This window comes from Chelmon rostratus, chromosome 11 (genome assembly GCF_017976325.1).
Source record: "Chelmon rostratus isolate fCheRos1 chromosome 11, fCheRos1.pri, whole genome shotgun sequence".
NCBI lineage: Eukaryota > Metazoa > Chordata > Actinopteri > Chaetodontiformes > Chaetodontidae > Chelmon > Chelmon rostratus.
The window spans coordinates 5,649,466-5,667,934 of record NC_055668.1 but is presented as its reverse complement, the minus strand read 5'-3'; the positions used below and the strand labels follow the sequence as shown (position 1 = coordinate 5,667,934).

Here is an 18,469-nt window from a genome sequence, read left to right as displayed (position 1 = left end):
GTTAGCCAGATTGCCTGGCTACTGGCTTTGTGAAGCCAGCCACAACTTCTTCTGCTCTGAATTGATTACATCACAAACATGAAGCAAACTTTGTCAGTACTTTTGTTTTAAGAAAATAGATTGAGCTTGTTTGGATTTAATATGTTTAAATGAGCACATAGGTGACAGTCATTTGTTTATCACCTCTCTAAAATGTCCAAGTCTACACCATATAGATATTTTTCTCTGGTCAATTCATGATTGAGGATACCGTAAAACTCACATTCACTCACATTTATCAGCAAAAGCACTGTTGTTGCTCTGACAGTTGTGAAACAAATAAAAGCACCCTCTCAAACCATTAAGTAGGTCAGAGGAAAAATCTCTTCCAGAAAATAATTATATATTTCACATTTAAAGCCATTCCAAAGGGTGAATATTCTCTTTGTGTTTATATTTAGACAGATCCCACGATGAACTGCTTAACAAATTTGCTTGAGGGCCTATGAGGAGTTACTGTATTTATGCTGCTTTGAAACACCAGCAGGTAATACATGATTCTGTCAATTAAACCTAAAACTAGGAAGTCCATTATAGGGCGAACCACAGTGCTTTGCCATGCCTCGCTACTTTGTCCCCCCTCACATCAATAGCAGTATTTGGTTTGACCAAGTAAATTATATTTGCACACTGAGTGGCCTGATTTCAAATGATGCACTTTGAAGTTTAGAAGCATCGGGACCACAAGCATGACGAGGTGCTTTTGGTACCCGTGTGTGTGTGTGTGTGTGTGTGTGTGTGTGTGAGATAGATAGAGAGAGAGAGAGAGAGAGAGAGAGAGCAGGGGGGGGGGGTGTCTTTTTTCTGTTTTCATATTTGTAATCTTTTACAATAATGTCCAACTAGTAGTCAGTGTTGTGACATTCAGATGGGCAATCACTACAAAAATATATGTTATGTTTTATGTTGACACAGTTATAATAGCATAGTAAACCGAAGGAGGCGTGTCAACCCCTTTTGTCCCATTCGGTTACCGTAGTTCAAGCCCAGTCTCCGGTTGCTTAGTAACGCTCCCTAACTCCAAACTTTCCGGTGTAGTTAAGGTCTAGTCTTTCCGTCGACACAGCGTTAACGTAGTCAGTACTTCAGTAAGTGGTATATTTAAATTAACGACACAAGGTTAAACAATTTCACTTTTTTGTTGACTTGCTAGTTTCACGCACCTGCACAGTTTCAATGGGGTAGTGCTAACAAAACAGGCTGCCAGTAGCTAACGAGTTGTACCCGAACTAGCTAACGTTAGCTCTCAGACACAAGTCGTTATTTAACGTATTAGCTCGTTAGCTTTCACCTGACATGGACCTGGATATTCGCCACTACCTTTCCAAGGCGAATGAGCAACAAGGTTTGTAATCTATCAATTATCCAAATACTACACTTGTGAACTACTTGTGAGAGTATGCCGTCACTGTGTTTAACGTCATGTAATGTATGCATGTTAGACTCTGGAGCTCTGCAGTCAGCCTACCATTTAATCAAGAATATGACAGCAGCTGTTACCAGCGGACGTACCCCACGCATTGCCCAAGAGTTGTACGTCCTTTGCGCAGAAGCAGCTCTACAGGTGAGACTGAGGCGTGGATGAATCACTGTAATGTGCCCGTTTATGTTGATTTGATTCGCAAACTGTCTGCTGACTGTCTGCAGCAAACTGCTGAGATGTCACATAAGACATGGTGCTTCAAGCAGCTTCCAAGAACGAAAGATTTGCATCTGACTGTGAAAATGTAGAGTATATTCATATTATTAAATGGCTGCTACTCTGATATGATGTCATGATATGGAAGCATCTTTTTTGTGGAAGTTCCTGAATTATTACTCACATTACTGGCATGTATGGAAGATTTATTTAACTAAATAAAGCAGGAGCCAGATCCAACCAACATCAATGCTTTGTTGGTGGCACTACCTACAGGCACTGATATAGAAAATCATGGAAATAGAAACCTCTGCAGGACCCCCTCTGCTAGTAGAAACAGATTTCATTATGTCACTCTTTTTGTAAAGTTACTTTAGTTAGCTAAATCTAACTATTCTCCCGGTGGGGGGTAGTAATGAATATTCACTTATGTAGACTGAATTGTCCTAGGGCAAGGGAAACATATTTGAATAATGAAACACAGTGATATTCCATAATGCGATTTGTTTTGTCTTTTTTATATTATACATCAAGTTTCCTCAGTGGAAATGCAGCTTGCCTCGAAGTCTCAGGCTTAAGTGACTACAGAATTATCTCTCATCCTCAACAGAACTACATCACAATATTCTTCAGTTCTCTAGAGAAGCATGGATATTCATGTTGCATGACATTTTCAAACACAATGACTCATTGTTCATGACTGTTACATTTTATTTTATGATCTTCCAGCATGAGAAAATATGAAATTTTTGATCATAATACAATTAAATGCTGACAGTATGCAGTTAGAATTTCTGCCACAGTGTTCAATCCTTCAATGAAAACTGGAATTTATCTGACAATAAACAGGAAACGGTATATAACACAGGACTGACATTCTTAAAACCAACAGCCTGCAATTGAGATTAGATTTTTTGTCATGTAGATCACACATACATTAAGCCATTTCTCAATAGTTTTAATAATGTGTCAAACTTAGAAAAATGCTGGTGAAACAATAAAACTGCAGATAATGGTTAAACATTTTGTTTTTTGGCCTTTGTGCATCTCTTTTTTTGTGTTTTCAGCTAGGTTGTTTGGAGATAAGCACAGCGTGTCTAAAGTTGTACTTTGAAGGGAATCCGCCGGCTAATCAATTTTTGTGTCGAGCCTACCTCTGCCAGGGCCAGCTGAAGTCTCCGTCGGCCCCAGGGAGTGTGGTGAGGACAGTAAAAATTAGACACATCTCCTCAAGGGGATTGTATATGTGTGTGTCTGTGCCAATGAGGCACACCAACACACACACGTTGTAGTGTAAACAACTTTTTTTTTTCACAAAGTGATTCTTCAAGACATATTGCCCTTTGTCTTTTCATAGCTAAGTGCAGTTTAAAGTTTTTCTTGGTATTTTATCAAACTGTAGCCTTTATTGAATAGCTAGTTTGTCTGATCTTTGTATGTTTGTTTGATGTGACAAGTTCTAACGTCCCCCTCTGCATTGTTTTCTATTTTAGGAAAAGTTTGAAGAGGCTGTGCTATATTTTCTGAAAGCAATTGAGATTTCAAAACCTGAACCAAGGTATGCAACCTCTCAGAAGTGTGCTTGGCTTTGTTCTAACAGTGTCAACAAAGTTGACCAATTTATGCCATGTAAAATGTATCATCTCTTATGTTGTTTAGTAATTGCCACTATAGTGCTAAGGTACACCTGTAAAAACAAGAAATGAGAGTGAAATATTCACAACAGGGAATGTTTTTTTAGGTCTGCTGCACAGAAATATTCTGGGACATGAAGGTTTGATTTGCAAACAACATCGTTTCAAAATATAACATGACTCCTCATGCTTCACCATGACCCCTCATTCACAAATGGATGATAATCAGTATGTATTCTTCTAAAATGTAACAGCTAAGTGGAAGTATCTATGAGCAGGGTGAAAATTCAGATAAATATAGATGTAGTGATAAAAGCTGTGAAAGATAAGGTCCCTTGCTCTGCTCTGAAAGATGCGTTTGGAGATAGTGGTTTAGCCTTTACAAGCAATAAGCACTGAATCTCTTTGCTAATGAACTCATAACCTGTCAATAAAAGGGCTGAATGTGCAATCGCAATTAACACCAAAGGGAATACATACCTTATACATCCAGCCCAGACTAATGCACAACGCTCTCTGGTGAATAAATTAGCAGCACTCAAACAGTCTGCTCACACAGTTTTCTCCAAAACAGTGCCATAAATTCATAAATTTCATTTATTTCACATAGAAAGGCATATACAGGGTGCTCTCTTGAGGCTCATTGGACGATGGTTAATCCACACACATTTGCAATTCACAGGACTTCTCCATACAAAGTTGACACTTGTTCTGAATTGAGTTGTACTAAGAGATGAAATGGCTTGCATGTGCATTATATAAATAATTCAGTGTCCTCTGTTTACTTCTTTTGCATGTGGTTTGTTTCTTACAGATACCAATTCATCGTTTTCAATGCCTCAGTGCTGTATTTCCAGACAGTGCGTCCTCTCCTGCGGCCAGGGCAGTGCCTCCACGTGATCCCCTCCCTCAGACAGGTGGTCCAAAGTCTGGAGGAGGTGGCAGACCAGGACCACAGCTGGAGGGCTGAACTTATGATGCAAGTGACCCCGCAGTGCTCTCTTACTTGTCTTTCATAAATATGTGCAGTCCTGATTCTGTCCAGTCTCATGCTGGATTCATGGGGTTGACATACAGAGCCAACCAGCAGTTCACTTCCACAGCTTTCTGGCTGCCTAGTTAAATGGTTTTGTTATTCTCCTGTGAGGAGTGGACAGTCTGTTCTAATGGTAGATGCTTTAACATATTCAAGACACCTCAGGCCCAAATGTTAGTTGTTTAGAGGACGTAATGTATCATTCTTGTAGAGTGTAACAGAAGTCATACAGCCAGCCAGCATATTAATAAGATTGGGTACAATATGTCTGAAGTTAATAGCTTAGTGTCATCCATTTAAGAAAACGTGGCCACCATACCTGGCTTTTATTCAAAAGTCACTGAGTTCCTATTATAATGCAGTTTGTCGTACTTGGAATATTTTGTTCTCACCGACCGCCACATGGGTGAACAAAACTCCATGAAATAAGAACTATTATATTTGATGATATTTTATTGCACTGTTTGTACAGTAGCTGCATGTGCATCTAGCACATGCAGTAATAAACTGGGAATGTGATGTGTACTGTAGTACTGTGGAGACTGCTGTAGTAAAACTCACTTCATGGCCAATGCCGATTTGCTGCAGAAATATCCCAGTAACCCTTTCAAAACACTCTGCTTCCACACTGAAATATTGCTGGTCTCATTGCTTTCTCTTTGTATTTAGGCATCTGATCAAATGTCTTGTTGACTCTGGGAAAATGGAGGATGCTGCAAGTTATGCCAAAGTTACCGTAGAATTCATCAAGTCACATACCCCGCATCTTTATCCAAGACTCTTCAAGTTACTGGTAAACAGAACCAGTACTTAATAACATTATAAAGATTTAAGAATTTTGTAGTAGCATTGTTTTCATGAGTTATCATATCCAGTGAAAACCATGTATCTCCAAAATATCGAAAAGCAGCCTTGTAACCTGTGTGACATTAATTTTTAAACACATTAATTTTTGTTTAATTAATGTTTTTTGGTCTATAACAGGACAATTCTCTGACCCAACAAAAGAGCATTAAGTCTTCCAATGTGAATGCTTAAAAATCACCGAATATGAACATACATCTTTGTCATAGAAAATTGTTGCTTACTTGGTAACACTGAAATGAAGTAGTTCAGAAATGGTACTTGACTCACAACCAGCTGGCTAAATGTCAGTGTTCAACAAACCCTCGTTTGCATTCTTCTTGCTGCTCCATTGATTGTATAATTAGAAACCTGAATTTATCTTTACTTTAATCCTGACTCTAGTAGGTTTAGACCCTTCCTAACCTGACCCTGTTTATATAATTACATTTGAACTACAGTCACCTTTTAGCCCAACATTTTGTGATGATAAATAAAGAGTAACTCCTACCCTCTTCTCTGTTCTAGGTACATCACAAGCTGATAGAGGATGATGTCCTCATTGAAATGAGCAGGCAGAGCACTTCTTTAGCAATCATTTACAAAATACAGGAATTTAAAAAGTAAGGGAAGATGTTTGTTAGTTTTTGTATACATACATACATACATACATACGTGTGTGTGTGTGTATATATATATATATATATATATATATATATATATATATATATATATATATGGTAAGGCTTTATATTTCAAAATGTTTTTGTGCTGTCTCGATGAAAGGCTGTCTATTGCTAAGATAAGCAAGTAGTACTGTAGCTGTTGTTGTCAAAGAAGCCGTGGGTCTGTTTAAATAGTGTTTGCTTTTTAACAGTTTTGGAGGCAACATTGTGTTTGATAGAACATGGTTTATTGATTGATCACATGTTTGCTTTTAAGAATGCTTCCTTCTTATAATAGAGGCAAGCTCTGTCATTACCTTTATCAGTTATGATCTTATGAATGGTCTTACCAAGGTTATGATTTGTCCAAAGATTTTCCATTCTGTATTTGTAACCTGCAATGCATATTTTCCTATATTCCATGTCTTCGTAAGCTACAGCCAGAGGTATATTGATACATTTTTCAAGCATTTATACCTTCAGCTAACCTGAAAGATCCTCCAACATTGATTCACTGCCTCTCAGGTTAACCTTTGCCATCCCATAGTGGGCAGGTTTATCTGGCAGCCTTTGCACATGAATAGTATAATACCATGTCTTCTGGTGTGGCGTAGTATAAACCCAGTCCCAGCCCCCACCCCCTTTCCGCAGGCATGCACTCAACATGTCCAAGCTCCTTAGGGTTCTTCAGCTCATCTTATAAACGTTGACAGCATGACTCAGTCTGACCCAGCCATCGTCAGCATCATATAGGTTATTTTGCCTACGGTTTGTGCACTGCGTGTGTGAGTATATTAGGGGACACATGAAAATACAGAAGCATGCATACTCTTGAATGCAAAAGTGTATGTATATTAATGTACACAGACAGGTTTTCATGTGGTTTGTAGCAGGCTGGAAGAAATGAATGAGGATAAGTCAGCAAAAGAGGAGCTTGAGCAGATTTTTCATCTCTTGCTGGATAGTACCAAAGTATCCACTATGCCTGTGAACTCCAGCCCTCTTCCGAGGCCAACACCCATCCAATCCGCTGACAGGTCTGTGACCCAAAGTGTCCTAAACAAATCTCCTACCTTTATCTTTGATGCTGCCTGTCCTCCTCCCACTACCATAAAACATATATGGATATCCCAAGGGCAGTACATGTCTCAGATTACTACACTGAAGTGTTGTGAACTGTATAAATTATGCTTTATCTGGGATTTGCAGAGTTGCCTTCCTCCTGGAGCTGGCTCTGCTGGCCTTGCAAGTGAAGCATCAGAAAGTAGCTGCCAACTGTTTGAAAGAGCTGAAGTCGGCGGGAGAGGCTGTGAGTGTCCGATATTCTCTTGAAACCTCAGGCATTAGCGTGGCTCCATGCTGTTACTGTACATATTATAGAAACATGCAAATTTGTGCATGGGATTTGACACCCCCTCTTAAGTAGGCACTTCACAATAGATGAGATTAATTAGCTGAGCCAATGCCAAAGAGCTAAAGAGGTTGCTGAATTTCTGATTACTTTTAGCATGTAGAATATTTCATAGAAACATGTGTAGTTTTTTCAGAAATTTGCCCTTTTTTGTTCGAAAATTAAGTGAAGCAATAACATAATTAGCAGCCTTGAATTGCATGAACTTTTGGCATAGAATGAGATATGTGTCATTCTTTTTCCCATACACTGCTGAATGCTGACTTTTAAAATTACATGTCTATTTGTCTTTTTAGAGTATTGGCCAACACATAATAATGGAATGTGTCAACAGTGAAATCAACCTCTTGAAGAGAGAGGCGGAGATGAATGACTATTCCAAAGCCAGCGTGGAGGTGCTCAATCATATGCCCAAATTATCAGCCGTGTGTTTCCGCCACACGTTATAAAGCAGGCAGTGGACCCATTGGCTGACCCTTGATTAACTGTTCAATAATATTTTCTGTAACCACATTCTTTGTTTAGAGGTGGTACATCCAGAAATCTCACTACACTTCAATTGGTGTCCCTGCCTTAAGGAACCGCTAACCCATCTAGAAGTGCATCATCAATTGGAGTTTCAGTGGAGAATTTAAATCATCATTTAATCACCATATATATATGTTTTTTTTCCTCTCTTACAAGAAAAAAAATCTTCAGGGAAGTAGGATCATACAATCTAATTTTGTATCATCTAATATTTTAGTGTGAAAACTGTAACATTTAAAAATTGGCACCACATATTCAATCCAATTCAAACCAAGTATGCTTGCCAAGTGATAGAAGTGTTGTACTGTCATTGCAACAGGAGAGATTCTTAATCCGTAGTTGTTATCCCACAGGCCCGACTAAAGGAGATAGGCAAGCTGGATCAGTGGTTGCAGATTGCAGTGAGGGAGGGGGACCCTCAGGCCATGCAGGCAGTTTGTGCTACCCAGTGGAGCCTCTGCCTGCCCCTCTTGCAGCACAACCTCAGGAAACGCATCAAGACACCTCTGCTTGGTGTGGCCCAAGTACTGGAAGACATGCAAAGGTTTCCAGCTTCTTCAAAGTCATCATGATATATGGTTATGTGTATATATCTTAGGGCCTTTCAGTTTCTTTGTTCTGTCCCTGGCTGTGCTCTGTCAGGCAAATTTTCAACATTGAACCAGTCCATAGGAGCACTATTTCTAAGTACAGTATGCATCATGGTATTATGCGTCTGTCATATACCTCAAATTATGTTTTAATATGATAATGTATAGTTTTAATAATTATGGTTTTAGTGGTAATGCACACTGCCAACATTCACCATCAAAATTCTTTCTCCGTGCAATTTTCTGCAACTACATTTACAGTGATAATGATTACTTTCAAGCTATGAGGAAAAGTGTGTGTTTTACGTTTGGATCAAGAAAAATGCCACTATGATGATTTATAGTAAAACAAAACAGATAAAACTTTAGGTATATTTCAACATGACATAAGTAGATATACTAGTATCGCCCACTTTTGAACTTTGATACCAGACCTATAGATTTTTGTTCCTTTGTAAAATATTAGTTAATAACGGAAGTGTTTGTGTGTTATTTTCAAAGTATGTTGCTGGAGATGCGCTGTCAAGTCCACTCGGAGCTGGCAATGATTGAAGAGGAGGAGGGGCGCCTTGAGGCTTCTTTGACTCACCTCCAGAAAGCCATGGTGCTGGATAATGGGACACAAGGAGAACGCCTGTCATCAGCTTTGCGCCTCTTGCAGCTGAGAGGGATCCTCCACCAAACGCCCTCCCGGACCGAGGATAAAGCCGCAATGCTTATGCAGCAGGTTTTCAGCCCATCTGTGTCAGACAGTCTTTTTCAGCTCAGACACTTTGGTTGCTATGATGTGCAATGTCTGTGGAAGTAACGGTTAATTTATATGTTGCAAGTACCTAATTTTTGCAGATACTTTGTGTTATCAACAAATACTGAAGGTAAAAATGTCAGCACAGGGTAGAGGACTTACTTTGGCCCTTGGTCTAGATGATGGGTAGGCTGAAGCAAGTACCATTGTTTGGTTCTAAAGCTGAATTTGGCCCAGTGGGTATAAAGTGACAATGACCATTGGGTGTTTTACCCATAGTTCACCATTTTTCAACAGAGAAATAAACAGCAGATGCTCACTGCAGAACAGACACTCAGCAGCTCATCATGTTGCTGGTATGTGCAGCTATCTGTAAATACATGGCGCTCCCATTGCAAACAATAGAAAAGATATGCCTGTGTCAGGAAAAACACTTTGGTGGACACAGTCTCTTAGTTGCTGCATGATTTTGGGGTGTTATAGTCAAATCAGTTGACTTACATGCAGTGCACAGGTTTAATGAGTAAGTGTAATTTGTATACCATAAGATTAAAATCAAGTGTATTTTGATGTATGGTGTTGCATTTTAAGTGTCATAGGGGAGCATAGCTGCTAAGAGGACAGTAAGTAAGCTGCATGGCTACAAGTTAACATCAAGTCTAACATCCAACCCATCCCTCTCTTTCTCAGGCCAGGGACATGCAACCCCAAGATAAGACAGACAATCGTCCCATCCTGATTGCTGTGGGTCTCCTTTTGGCCCCTGATGAATTCCAGATGGTGCTGGATGCAGACAACACCTCCAAAAGTAAAGATTTCTCTTCTTCGCTTTCTGTTTTCACTGAGACTCAATGACACGGTCTTAAAGCATGACTGAAGATCACTTGTAGGGATAGCTTGAAGCAAATTTACGAAGCCTTTTACTCCTTGTACCTGCGCTAGGAATCACACATTTTATTAAACTTTTGTGAATGGACAGTACCCAGAGACCTTATCTGGGGTACATTCTGCTGGCAGTAAGGGGTCCCTTTCTCCTTAATGTGTATACATTTAAGGGAAGAATTAAAAATTTCTCACCAATTTGTAGCGTCAAACAATGTGGGGGCAAGGACCGGTGGTTTTGTGCTCATTATAGTCAAGCTTAACATAAGTCAACTGTAAAATGACTTTAGCCCTGTTATTTTATTCCTCTGATAAGACACTTATAGTGTACATTTTCTCCGCCTTCCACTTGCTCTATTCTGAGCTTTTCTTGAATGAACTTCTCGATCCAACTTAGCTCTCTGTCTGTCTCTCACTAGGGACTCATTGTGGTGGCTCTGGTACGTCATATTCAGTATGCCATTCCTTAAATATTTAAGAGCAGGGCTTCTCAAGGTCTGGACCTCGGTCCACATCTGGACTGAATGGCAAGTAAATCTCAATCCAGCCCATATCATCAACTGGTGACTCACAGGTTTCATCCAGCCTGCCAATGCTTCTAACCAGCCCGCAGAATATTAGTGAATTCACAAAATGAGTGCATTTAATGTTACTCACCAGTGGAAGAGGCCCAGTCTGTCCTGAAAGTGATTGTCAATTAGCTTGTCAAACCCTGGAAACAAGTTGATAAGTCTGTAATTCAGAGTTCACCCGCTCTACAAAAATGGATTCTCACAGAGACTCATTAAGTTTGTCTGTTAGAAGAAGCATCACTTGTGTTTATTTTAATTAGCTATCTCATGTATTGAGTCTAAAACTGAATATTTCTGTTTGCTTCCTGGGAGTTTTTTTCTGCCATTTATTGGTGGTTAAACTTTTGGTTTTGTATTGAGCCTCCTTGGCAGAGAGCATTTTCTAGTTCAATGTCTAGTTATCATTATGAATTTTCCATGTTTTTTATGAGTCTGTTCACACTGATATAGGATCATAATCACAATCACAGGAGGTGTTATGTTAATTAACTGATTAAATGTTATTTTGTTATTTCCAATCGTTCTGGACCTCAGACCTCGAATAACAATCAGATGTGGACCTTCAAGTTTGAGAACCCCTTGTTGAGAAAATATAGCTTAGAGAATATTATAAATCCAAGATGAAACTAGCAGAAAGGCTGGACTAAGAAAAAAAGGCACAATTACAAATCTGTCTGCTACTTTCAGCACCACACACAGCACCATGGATTTATCAATACACAGCACAGTTAGGCCACTGATATTTCAGAGCTGTGGTCGGGGCCATAGATTCTAACTCGCACAAACCTCTGTCAGATAAAGGATCAATGAGTCAGGCAGACGAGACTAATAAATGAAACCAAAAAAACCCTCTGCTCCTGCACTCTCTCTGCTACTGGGGGATGGAGAGGGGGGATGACAGGTTAACAAGGGGGATGCATATTGTTTATTTTGCTAACAAAGGGGATGGCATCCCTCCTAACCCCCTCAAATTGCCTAATTGATCCTGTTGCATAAATGAATGGGCCTACAGTTCAGAAGAACTGCAAATTATTAAATAATAACACATTTAACTGTGGCATGTGTGAATGTTTTGAGATCTTGTTATTATTATTGTTGTTGTTATTATCTTGTTATTATTAATGAGAATTTCAGTGCAGCATGACAAATCACACTGATCTGAACTCTCCTTCGCTCACAGAATGTACCTGGAAGGCAGTCCTCTGCACTGATTGTGTAATGACCGGCTGTCTCAGTAAGGCAGGCAATGATTGCAAACAGATTGTGAGTCCAAATTGAGTGAGCGTCACAGTGCAAAATTGGTTTGCACTGTCTTGTATGTAAATTTATCCCTTGGTCTTCAGGTGAGGGCAGAAGCTCTTTCAGTAGTGGTATTAAACTCCAGTGAATCAGTGTGTGTTCCGGTGTTGCTCACAGAAAAGCCCCATTGAATGTGTGCAGTGGATCATGGAGCAGAAGGCCCTGAGCTCGGTAAGAGCCTTTGATCTCAGACTCATTCGAGGCTTCTTGGTCCACAGCATCAAATGAACATCCAGCTGTCCTAATGACCCAGGGAAAAACTCACCTCTGACAGTTAATCAAAGGGCTTCTACTGCAGGCATGGGTCAAAAGCTTTGGTCTGAGAGACACCCCTTGTTTTTGTCCATGAACCTCATGCATCTCCAAGATGACATCACTTAAGCATTGTGTTCTGAGCTTTAAAGCCAGCACACCAAGAAACCCGACGAGAAGAATTAATTAATTGCAGCATATAATGTTGTCCAAGATGGCAACACGTGCAGACGCAGCGGCTCGAAGCTCCCGTGTTTACGTTTTTGTTTATTTGTTTTTACTCATATCTACGTTCACCACTCTTCTGGAAGCTCTAACGCAGTACAGCAGGTCCAAACTGTTGAACTTTGGAGTACAGTTCGGACTCCACACACCCCCTAAACTGGACTTTATTCCACTGGAGCTGCTCCGGACCCCAGAGCCCACCACCATTCCCTCACTGCTGCCAAGGAGACGGAGGAGGCACCATAAACAAAAGTGTGGCAAGAGAGCCGGCTTGCGTGCAAGGCTACATGCTAACCCTCACAGACCGGCTCTCCCCAGTTTCTTCCTCACTAACGCCAGGTCTATGGCCAACAAAATCGACGAGGTCCCTCTAAGGATAATCTCTTGCCGGATGGACAGCTATGTTACCGTTGTCACAGACACCTGGTTGGACAACAACACCACAGAGGCTTCAACCCCATGGACCTAGACAGCCTCCAGTTCACCTATCGAGGGAATCGGTCCACGGAGGATGCTGTCTCCATCACCCTGCACACAGCCCTGACCCACCTGTAGCAGCCCAACACCTACGTCAGGATGCTATTTGTAGACTTTAGCTCAGCTTTCAACACAGTCATCCCAGACAAGCTGGCGCTGAAGCTACACGCAGTGGGTCTGCCTGCGTCTCTGTGCCACTGGATCAGAGACTTTCTCACCAACAGGCCTCATGTGGTGAGAATAGGGAATGCAGCATCATCCCCTCTGGTCCTCAGCACGGGCACGCCACAAGGTTGTGTGCTCAGCCCAGCCATCTTCACCCTGTTTACTCATGACTGTGCTGCCTTCCACCCCATCAACACAGTCGTGAAGTTTGCGGACGACACTACAGTAGTGGGTTTCATCTCAGATAACAACAAGACCCACTACAGAGAGGAGATACGCCAGCTCACACAGTGGTGTTCAGCCAACAACCTGGTGCTGAAAACAGGGAAGACCAAGGAGGTCATTGTGGATTTCAGGAGGTCCAAAAAGACGTATCACACCCCCCTCCTCATGGTGTGGAGGAGTGGTGGAGCGTGTGGTCAACATCAAGTTCCTGGGCCTCCACATCCCATCTGATCTCCCCATGGTCCATGGACACCTGCCGCCTGGTGAAGAAGGCACAGCAAAGGCTCTTCTTCCTCAGGAAACTGAAACGGGCTGGACTCTCCTCTCGGTTGCTCGTTAACTTCTACAGGGCCACAATTCAAAGCATCCTCTGCCTTAGTGTGACAGTGTGGTATGGCAGCTGCACGGCACAGGAGAGGAAACAACTGGCACGGGTGGTTAAAACTGCACAGGGCATCGTGGGCTGCCCCCTTCCTGACCTAGACTCTATGAAGGCCGGGTCAGGAAGAGGGCAAGATCCATCGCCACGGACCCCAGCCATCCGGGCCACAGACTGTTTGTACCGCTTCCATCTGGAAAGTGGTACAGGAACATCTGCACCACCATCACCAGGCTGCGCACACTGAAGCATTTTGCTTCTTTGAAACACTGTAATCAAAGTCGCAGACCTCTTTTTTTGATTCAGTCCAGAAAACAAACGCTTGAATACCCCTGTTTCTGCTGATGGGTCTGAATGAAAATCTGGAATATGCTTCTTTGTTGTTTTTTTTCTTTGTTTATTTTGTTTTGTGTTTTCATGTCAAATCGGATTACATTGTAGTCATGTAGTCAGTAACATCCCTGTTTGAAAGAGTTGGCACTGTTGGAAATGGGCCATTTATTCTTGTGGTCCCTCAGTTGCACTTCCTTGTGAGGACATGAAAATCACATACGGATCATTATGTAACCTCAAAAGGATTCTCACTATGCATTTGAGTGTACATTTATTCCATGTTCTTTGAATTGTAGAAAACCCACAGCATCAAGGAGTTGTGTAGAAGAATGACTCAACTTTTTGTTATGCATACTAGTCAGAAAATTGGATTGATTCATTATTTAGAGAAAATACAGAGGCTTTTCCAACAGCATTAATTAAGTTTGACGTATGTATTCAGTAGTCCAACAATTTTTCAGTTCCTGTAGGCTGTCTTGGATCTGGACCAGTGGCTCACCTCTCTGCTAAGGCTCAGCATCACTCTACGTCTGTACTGAAGGTGGATGGACACCTGGCCAGACAAGGAGATGACACAGACAGCACAGAGAGGTTTGTGTGTGTTTGTAAATTTACATTATTGTGACTATACATGCATGTGTTGAATATATGCAAAAGCCTTTTTATGTCATCTTGCCTAGTGTAAAGTTTTCTGAGTAATTATTTTTAGCTGTCAGGCTTCCCAGTAACCCAGTTATATTGGCTATATAATCAGCCTTTTATGCCTTGTTGAATTTATTACTCCTTGCTGTTACTGAACATTAGATAGTAATGAATGTGTGATGTATTGGTCCTCTCTGCAGTTATTTTCTGACTATAGGAGTCTGCAACCTCCCATTCTATCTGCTTATTCAAAGCACATAGTTGAGTTCTTTCTGTCTAGCAATATCATTACAGTAAAAAGTGTGCACATGAGAAATGACAAGCTTAATGATCATAAGAGAGCAGAGCCATCAGGACTTGAAGATTCCCCAAAGGAAAGGTTTATTATTCATGGCCCTGCAAACAAACAACATCAGATCATACACAGTGTGCCACTGTGCCCTTACCCTGACCTCCACCTTGGAAAAAGAAATAATCTCTTTTTTTATTTGTTGGCTGTTCCAGGGTGAAGTTGTGGGCAACACTGGTGAAGGCAGCCAGGAAGCAGGAAGTTTGGGATGTGTGCCGAGCTGCTTGTCGATTCTGTTTGCTTTACGATGATGGGAGATGGAAGATTTCCAAGACTGACAGTAAGATGATGAATGATCCCTAGACTGATGGTAAAATAACAGCAATATTCCAAAAACTGACGGAGAGGGTATTGGAATATTTGAATGATGTAAAGAGAAACCACAGGCAGTTATCACAGTTATCACTGCAGGATTATGACATTGTCTTACCTCATTGATCATGTGTAAAGATTCCTAATAATAATGGATCTGATTTACAAGTTTAATTTGGTAACTAAGTATTGCTAATGATAAGACACAGGTGGACAGGAAGTAGTAATAGTAGTAGTAGTAGTTGTAGTTGTTCACATCAAAGCTTTTTTCAACCTGATCCAGATTGTAGATGCTCGGAGGAAGAAGGCTGTGCTGAATGTTGCAATGGAAGCCAAACCTGTGTGAGGGACTTGCTGCGCCTTTTAGCTGAAATCCGCTTCATCTGTGCTGAGGTGTGTGCTTACTAACTCATGCCTCCTAACACAGACCTGTACACACTTTTCATGTATGTCCTTACGATAAGTAATCGTAATGTTGTTAATGTTTAAATAATGAAGTCAGTCAATAAAAAAGCAACTGCAATCTGATTTCATACTGTACATGGCATGATTGGTTTTTCACACAACAGCAGGACACAGTGAAGGGTTAGGGTTATGGTTAGGGTTACACCTGTCAACTGCAGCTCTTCGTTCAGCAGGTCACTGTGACTGCTCCGTCTTGTTCCTTTACAATCTGCAAACAGATAGCATAGCCCATGTAGTTTCAGCAAGGATGAGTTCATTATGCAGGTTTGCTATGTTTCACATGTGGTCTTAGCTTTCTTAGTCAAACAAATACACAACATAAACTCACAAATGCCAAATGTCACGGCTCTCATGTCCTGGCCAACTTTTTCTTCAACATGACGTTAACAACGTCAGCAGCATTTTCCCTGTCCTCAAACTGGCCTCCTTCGGCCTTGGAGGCAGTGTTCGGTTCCAATCCAAACGTGTTCACTGGGAGGCTACTGAACCCAGTTTTGTTGCCCACATTGTAAACACCAACAATCCCCCGGTGCTCTGTGCTCTCGGTTGGAGCAAAATCCAGTCAGATGATAGGGCTACTAGCTGCAAGGCTAACTGCTTGCAAATGCTTGCAAATGGCAGCTCTTAGCCACAGCCAAAGGTAGCTACAGGATATTGTGAACAGCAGTTAGCAGTTACTCTGGTGAAATGCTGCCCCCTATTTGTTTGAAATTTTCCAGAAGTGAATAGACAGTACAGTGATCCCTCACTATACTCGGTTTACTTTTCACGGTTTCGCTACTTCACGGATTTGCATCGTGCATTGTGTTCTGCATTCTGATTGGCTAAAAAGTCACTCCGCTTCTTCTCTACCTGTGCGTCAATAACGTTGCAGTTTAATATGTACACGTACATAAAACAGCTTGCCAAATTTACATTACGTACGTGCAAATTCTCTTGCAATTTCGAGTTTTGCCGATCACTCTGTTCTTCTCCTGAACAAACACACCTGCACCGCGAGCTTAAAAAGAAGAAAACACTGCAGAGCGGAGTCAGGATGCAGCGGCTCAGTCTGAAGAGCAGTGAAATACACCTGAGTCACTATTTGTCCGACTGTACTTTGTATTTTTTTCAGAATCATTTTTAATTTTCTCCCGTTTAATCCAATTACTCGGGTCGCGATGGGCGGTGCTAATCTCCGCAATTTGAAGCCTTCTGTTCACATCGATGATTAAAATTATTATTTGACAGTACAGTACAGAAGTTATTTGTTGAAAAAAACGTTTCTAAAGTACTTTTATTTGTGAAACAAATGCTTGAGCCTGTAAAATGGTTTGTTCTTTCTTTTCAATGTATAATATTTAATTGTATAATAATTGTAAAAAAAAATACAGGTTTCTACTTCACGGATTTTGCCTATCACGGGTTCTTTTTGGCACGTAACCCCCGCGAAAAACAAGGGTATACTGTATACCTCAAAGGATTATAACTTGTCCAGTGACCAATTATGCCCACATAGTGATTGGTGGATCTTCCAAGGACACACACTTTTCTGGTTGTTATTGTGATAGAGAGTCACACTCAGTTGCAATTAATCAATTTCACTCTACAGATCAGACACTAAACTTTCAGCTGTCTGATTTTCCTTGTGTCCCTTTTCAATTATTGCTGCTAATGTACATGATTTACTAAGGGCAGTGGAAAGGGTACATTCACATTATTTGGTCTGCCATCTTTTTTTCAGGCTTATTTGTATGCAGATGTTTTTTGTACTGAGGTGTGTGTTCATGCAGACAAAAACTAGTTGAGCTATCTTCGGTCATAGGAATATTATATTTGATTTGTTCATAGCTTCTTCTGAAATATAAGATTAGGAACAAAGGGTGCTTGCAGGAGTAAACATGCATTGTGGGATTTTAAATAAGCCCGTGAGGTAGATGTTGATTGTTTGGGGTCCGAGATGGTTGTGCTTGTCATATGAGCTTGTCTTATTGTGTGATACTGCTTCCCATCAAGCCTGCAGCATAAGATCTTTATTAAATCCATAGAGATGTTAACTTGACAGCACTTTGAAGAAAATGGAGACAACTATCCACAGCAACTACATGACCCTGCCAAGACTGACTCACACTATAGGCTTTCTTCTTGCTCCTCTCATGTATCACTCTCTTTGTTCTATGACACATTGGGTCATAACTGATTAATTTAAAAGATACCTACGTCTCAGTCTGATTATGAAGACGGGTTCCTCGTGTCTTACCTGAGTTTTCTGCCTTTGCAGTAAAATGCTCACCAGTCATTTCTTTTCTCTTTGATCTGCTACAGTTGAGCTTTCACAGCTCTTGAGATGCTGTCATCCCATAGTGGGAGGTCGTCTCTTCTCCTTTTATTATGAAGTTGTCAAAATAGGAAGTCAACTTTGATGTTATCTTTTGAGTTTAATGGAAATTAATGGATTCTGTCTTGCAAAGACCACCGTCCAGAAGCTGCAAACAGAGGGGGTGCAGCTTAACAGTCCTGCTGTTCCTGCAGTGGAAAGAGAGGTGTGTGTGTCTGAAGAGGATCCACACTGGGTTGTTTACAGGTGAAAACACAATATGCACATGCACACATGCTGACATCATAAAATAGAATATTTTTTCTCTTCTGTGTATCTTTTTTCTGTGCACTGTATGTTTCTGTGTTATATTTGCATCACAGATTTAATAAATGTTTTAATAATTTTCATTCATTCATTTCATTTTAAGTCCAAATTTGTAATATTAAGAACTTTTAGACCCATA

At 40.8% G+C, this 18,469-nt stretch overlaps 1 protein-coding gene across 1 annotated transcript in view; it reads left to right on the top strand.

The window, feature by feature from the left end:
• Positions 1–1,335: 1,335 nt before the first annotated feature.
• The window catches only part of LOC121614188 (cilia- and flagella-associated protein 46), a 64,096-nt gene continuing 46,962 nt past the window's right edge, over positions 1,336–18,469 (top strand). Inside the window, exons 1-17 of the mRNA XM_041947993.1 lie at positions 1,336–1,384; positions 1,482–1,603; positions 2,746–2,877; positions 3,172–3,236; positions 4,127–4,291; positions 5,018–5,141; positions 5,720–5,814; positions 6,747–6,893; positions 7,066–7,165; positions 7,564–7,662; positions 8,149–8,339; positions 8,887–9,112; positions 9,821–9,938; positions 14,410–14,530; positions 15,086–15,210; positions 15,526–15,635; positions 18,158–18,270. Of these exons, the coding sequence (XP_041803927.1) occupies positions 1,336–1,384; positions 1,482–1,603; positions 2,746–2,877; positions 3,172–3,236; positions 4,127–4,291; positions 5,018–5,141; positions 5,720–5,814; positions 6,747–6,893; positions 7,066–7,165; positions 7,564–7,662; positions 8,149–8,339; positions 8,887–9,112; positions 9,821–9,938; positions 14,410–14,530; positions 15,086–15,210; positions 15,526–15,635; positions 18,158–18,270 (2,102 nt within the window). The remainder of the gene's footprint in view (positions 1,385–1,481; positions 1,604–2,745; positions 2,878–3,171; positions 3,237–4,126; positions 4,292–5,017; positions 5,142–5,719; positions 5,815–6,746; positions 6,894–7,065; positions 7,166–7,563; positions 7,663–8,148; positions 8,340–8,886; positions 9,113–9,820; positions 9,939–14,409; positions 14,531–15,085; positions 15,211–15,525; positions 15,636–18,157; positions 18,271–18,469) is intronic.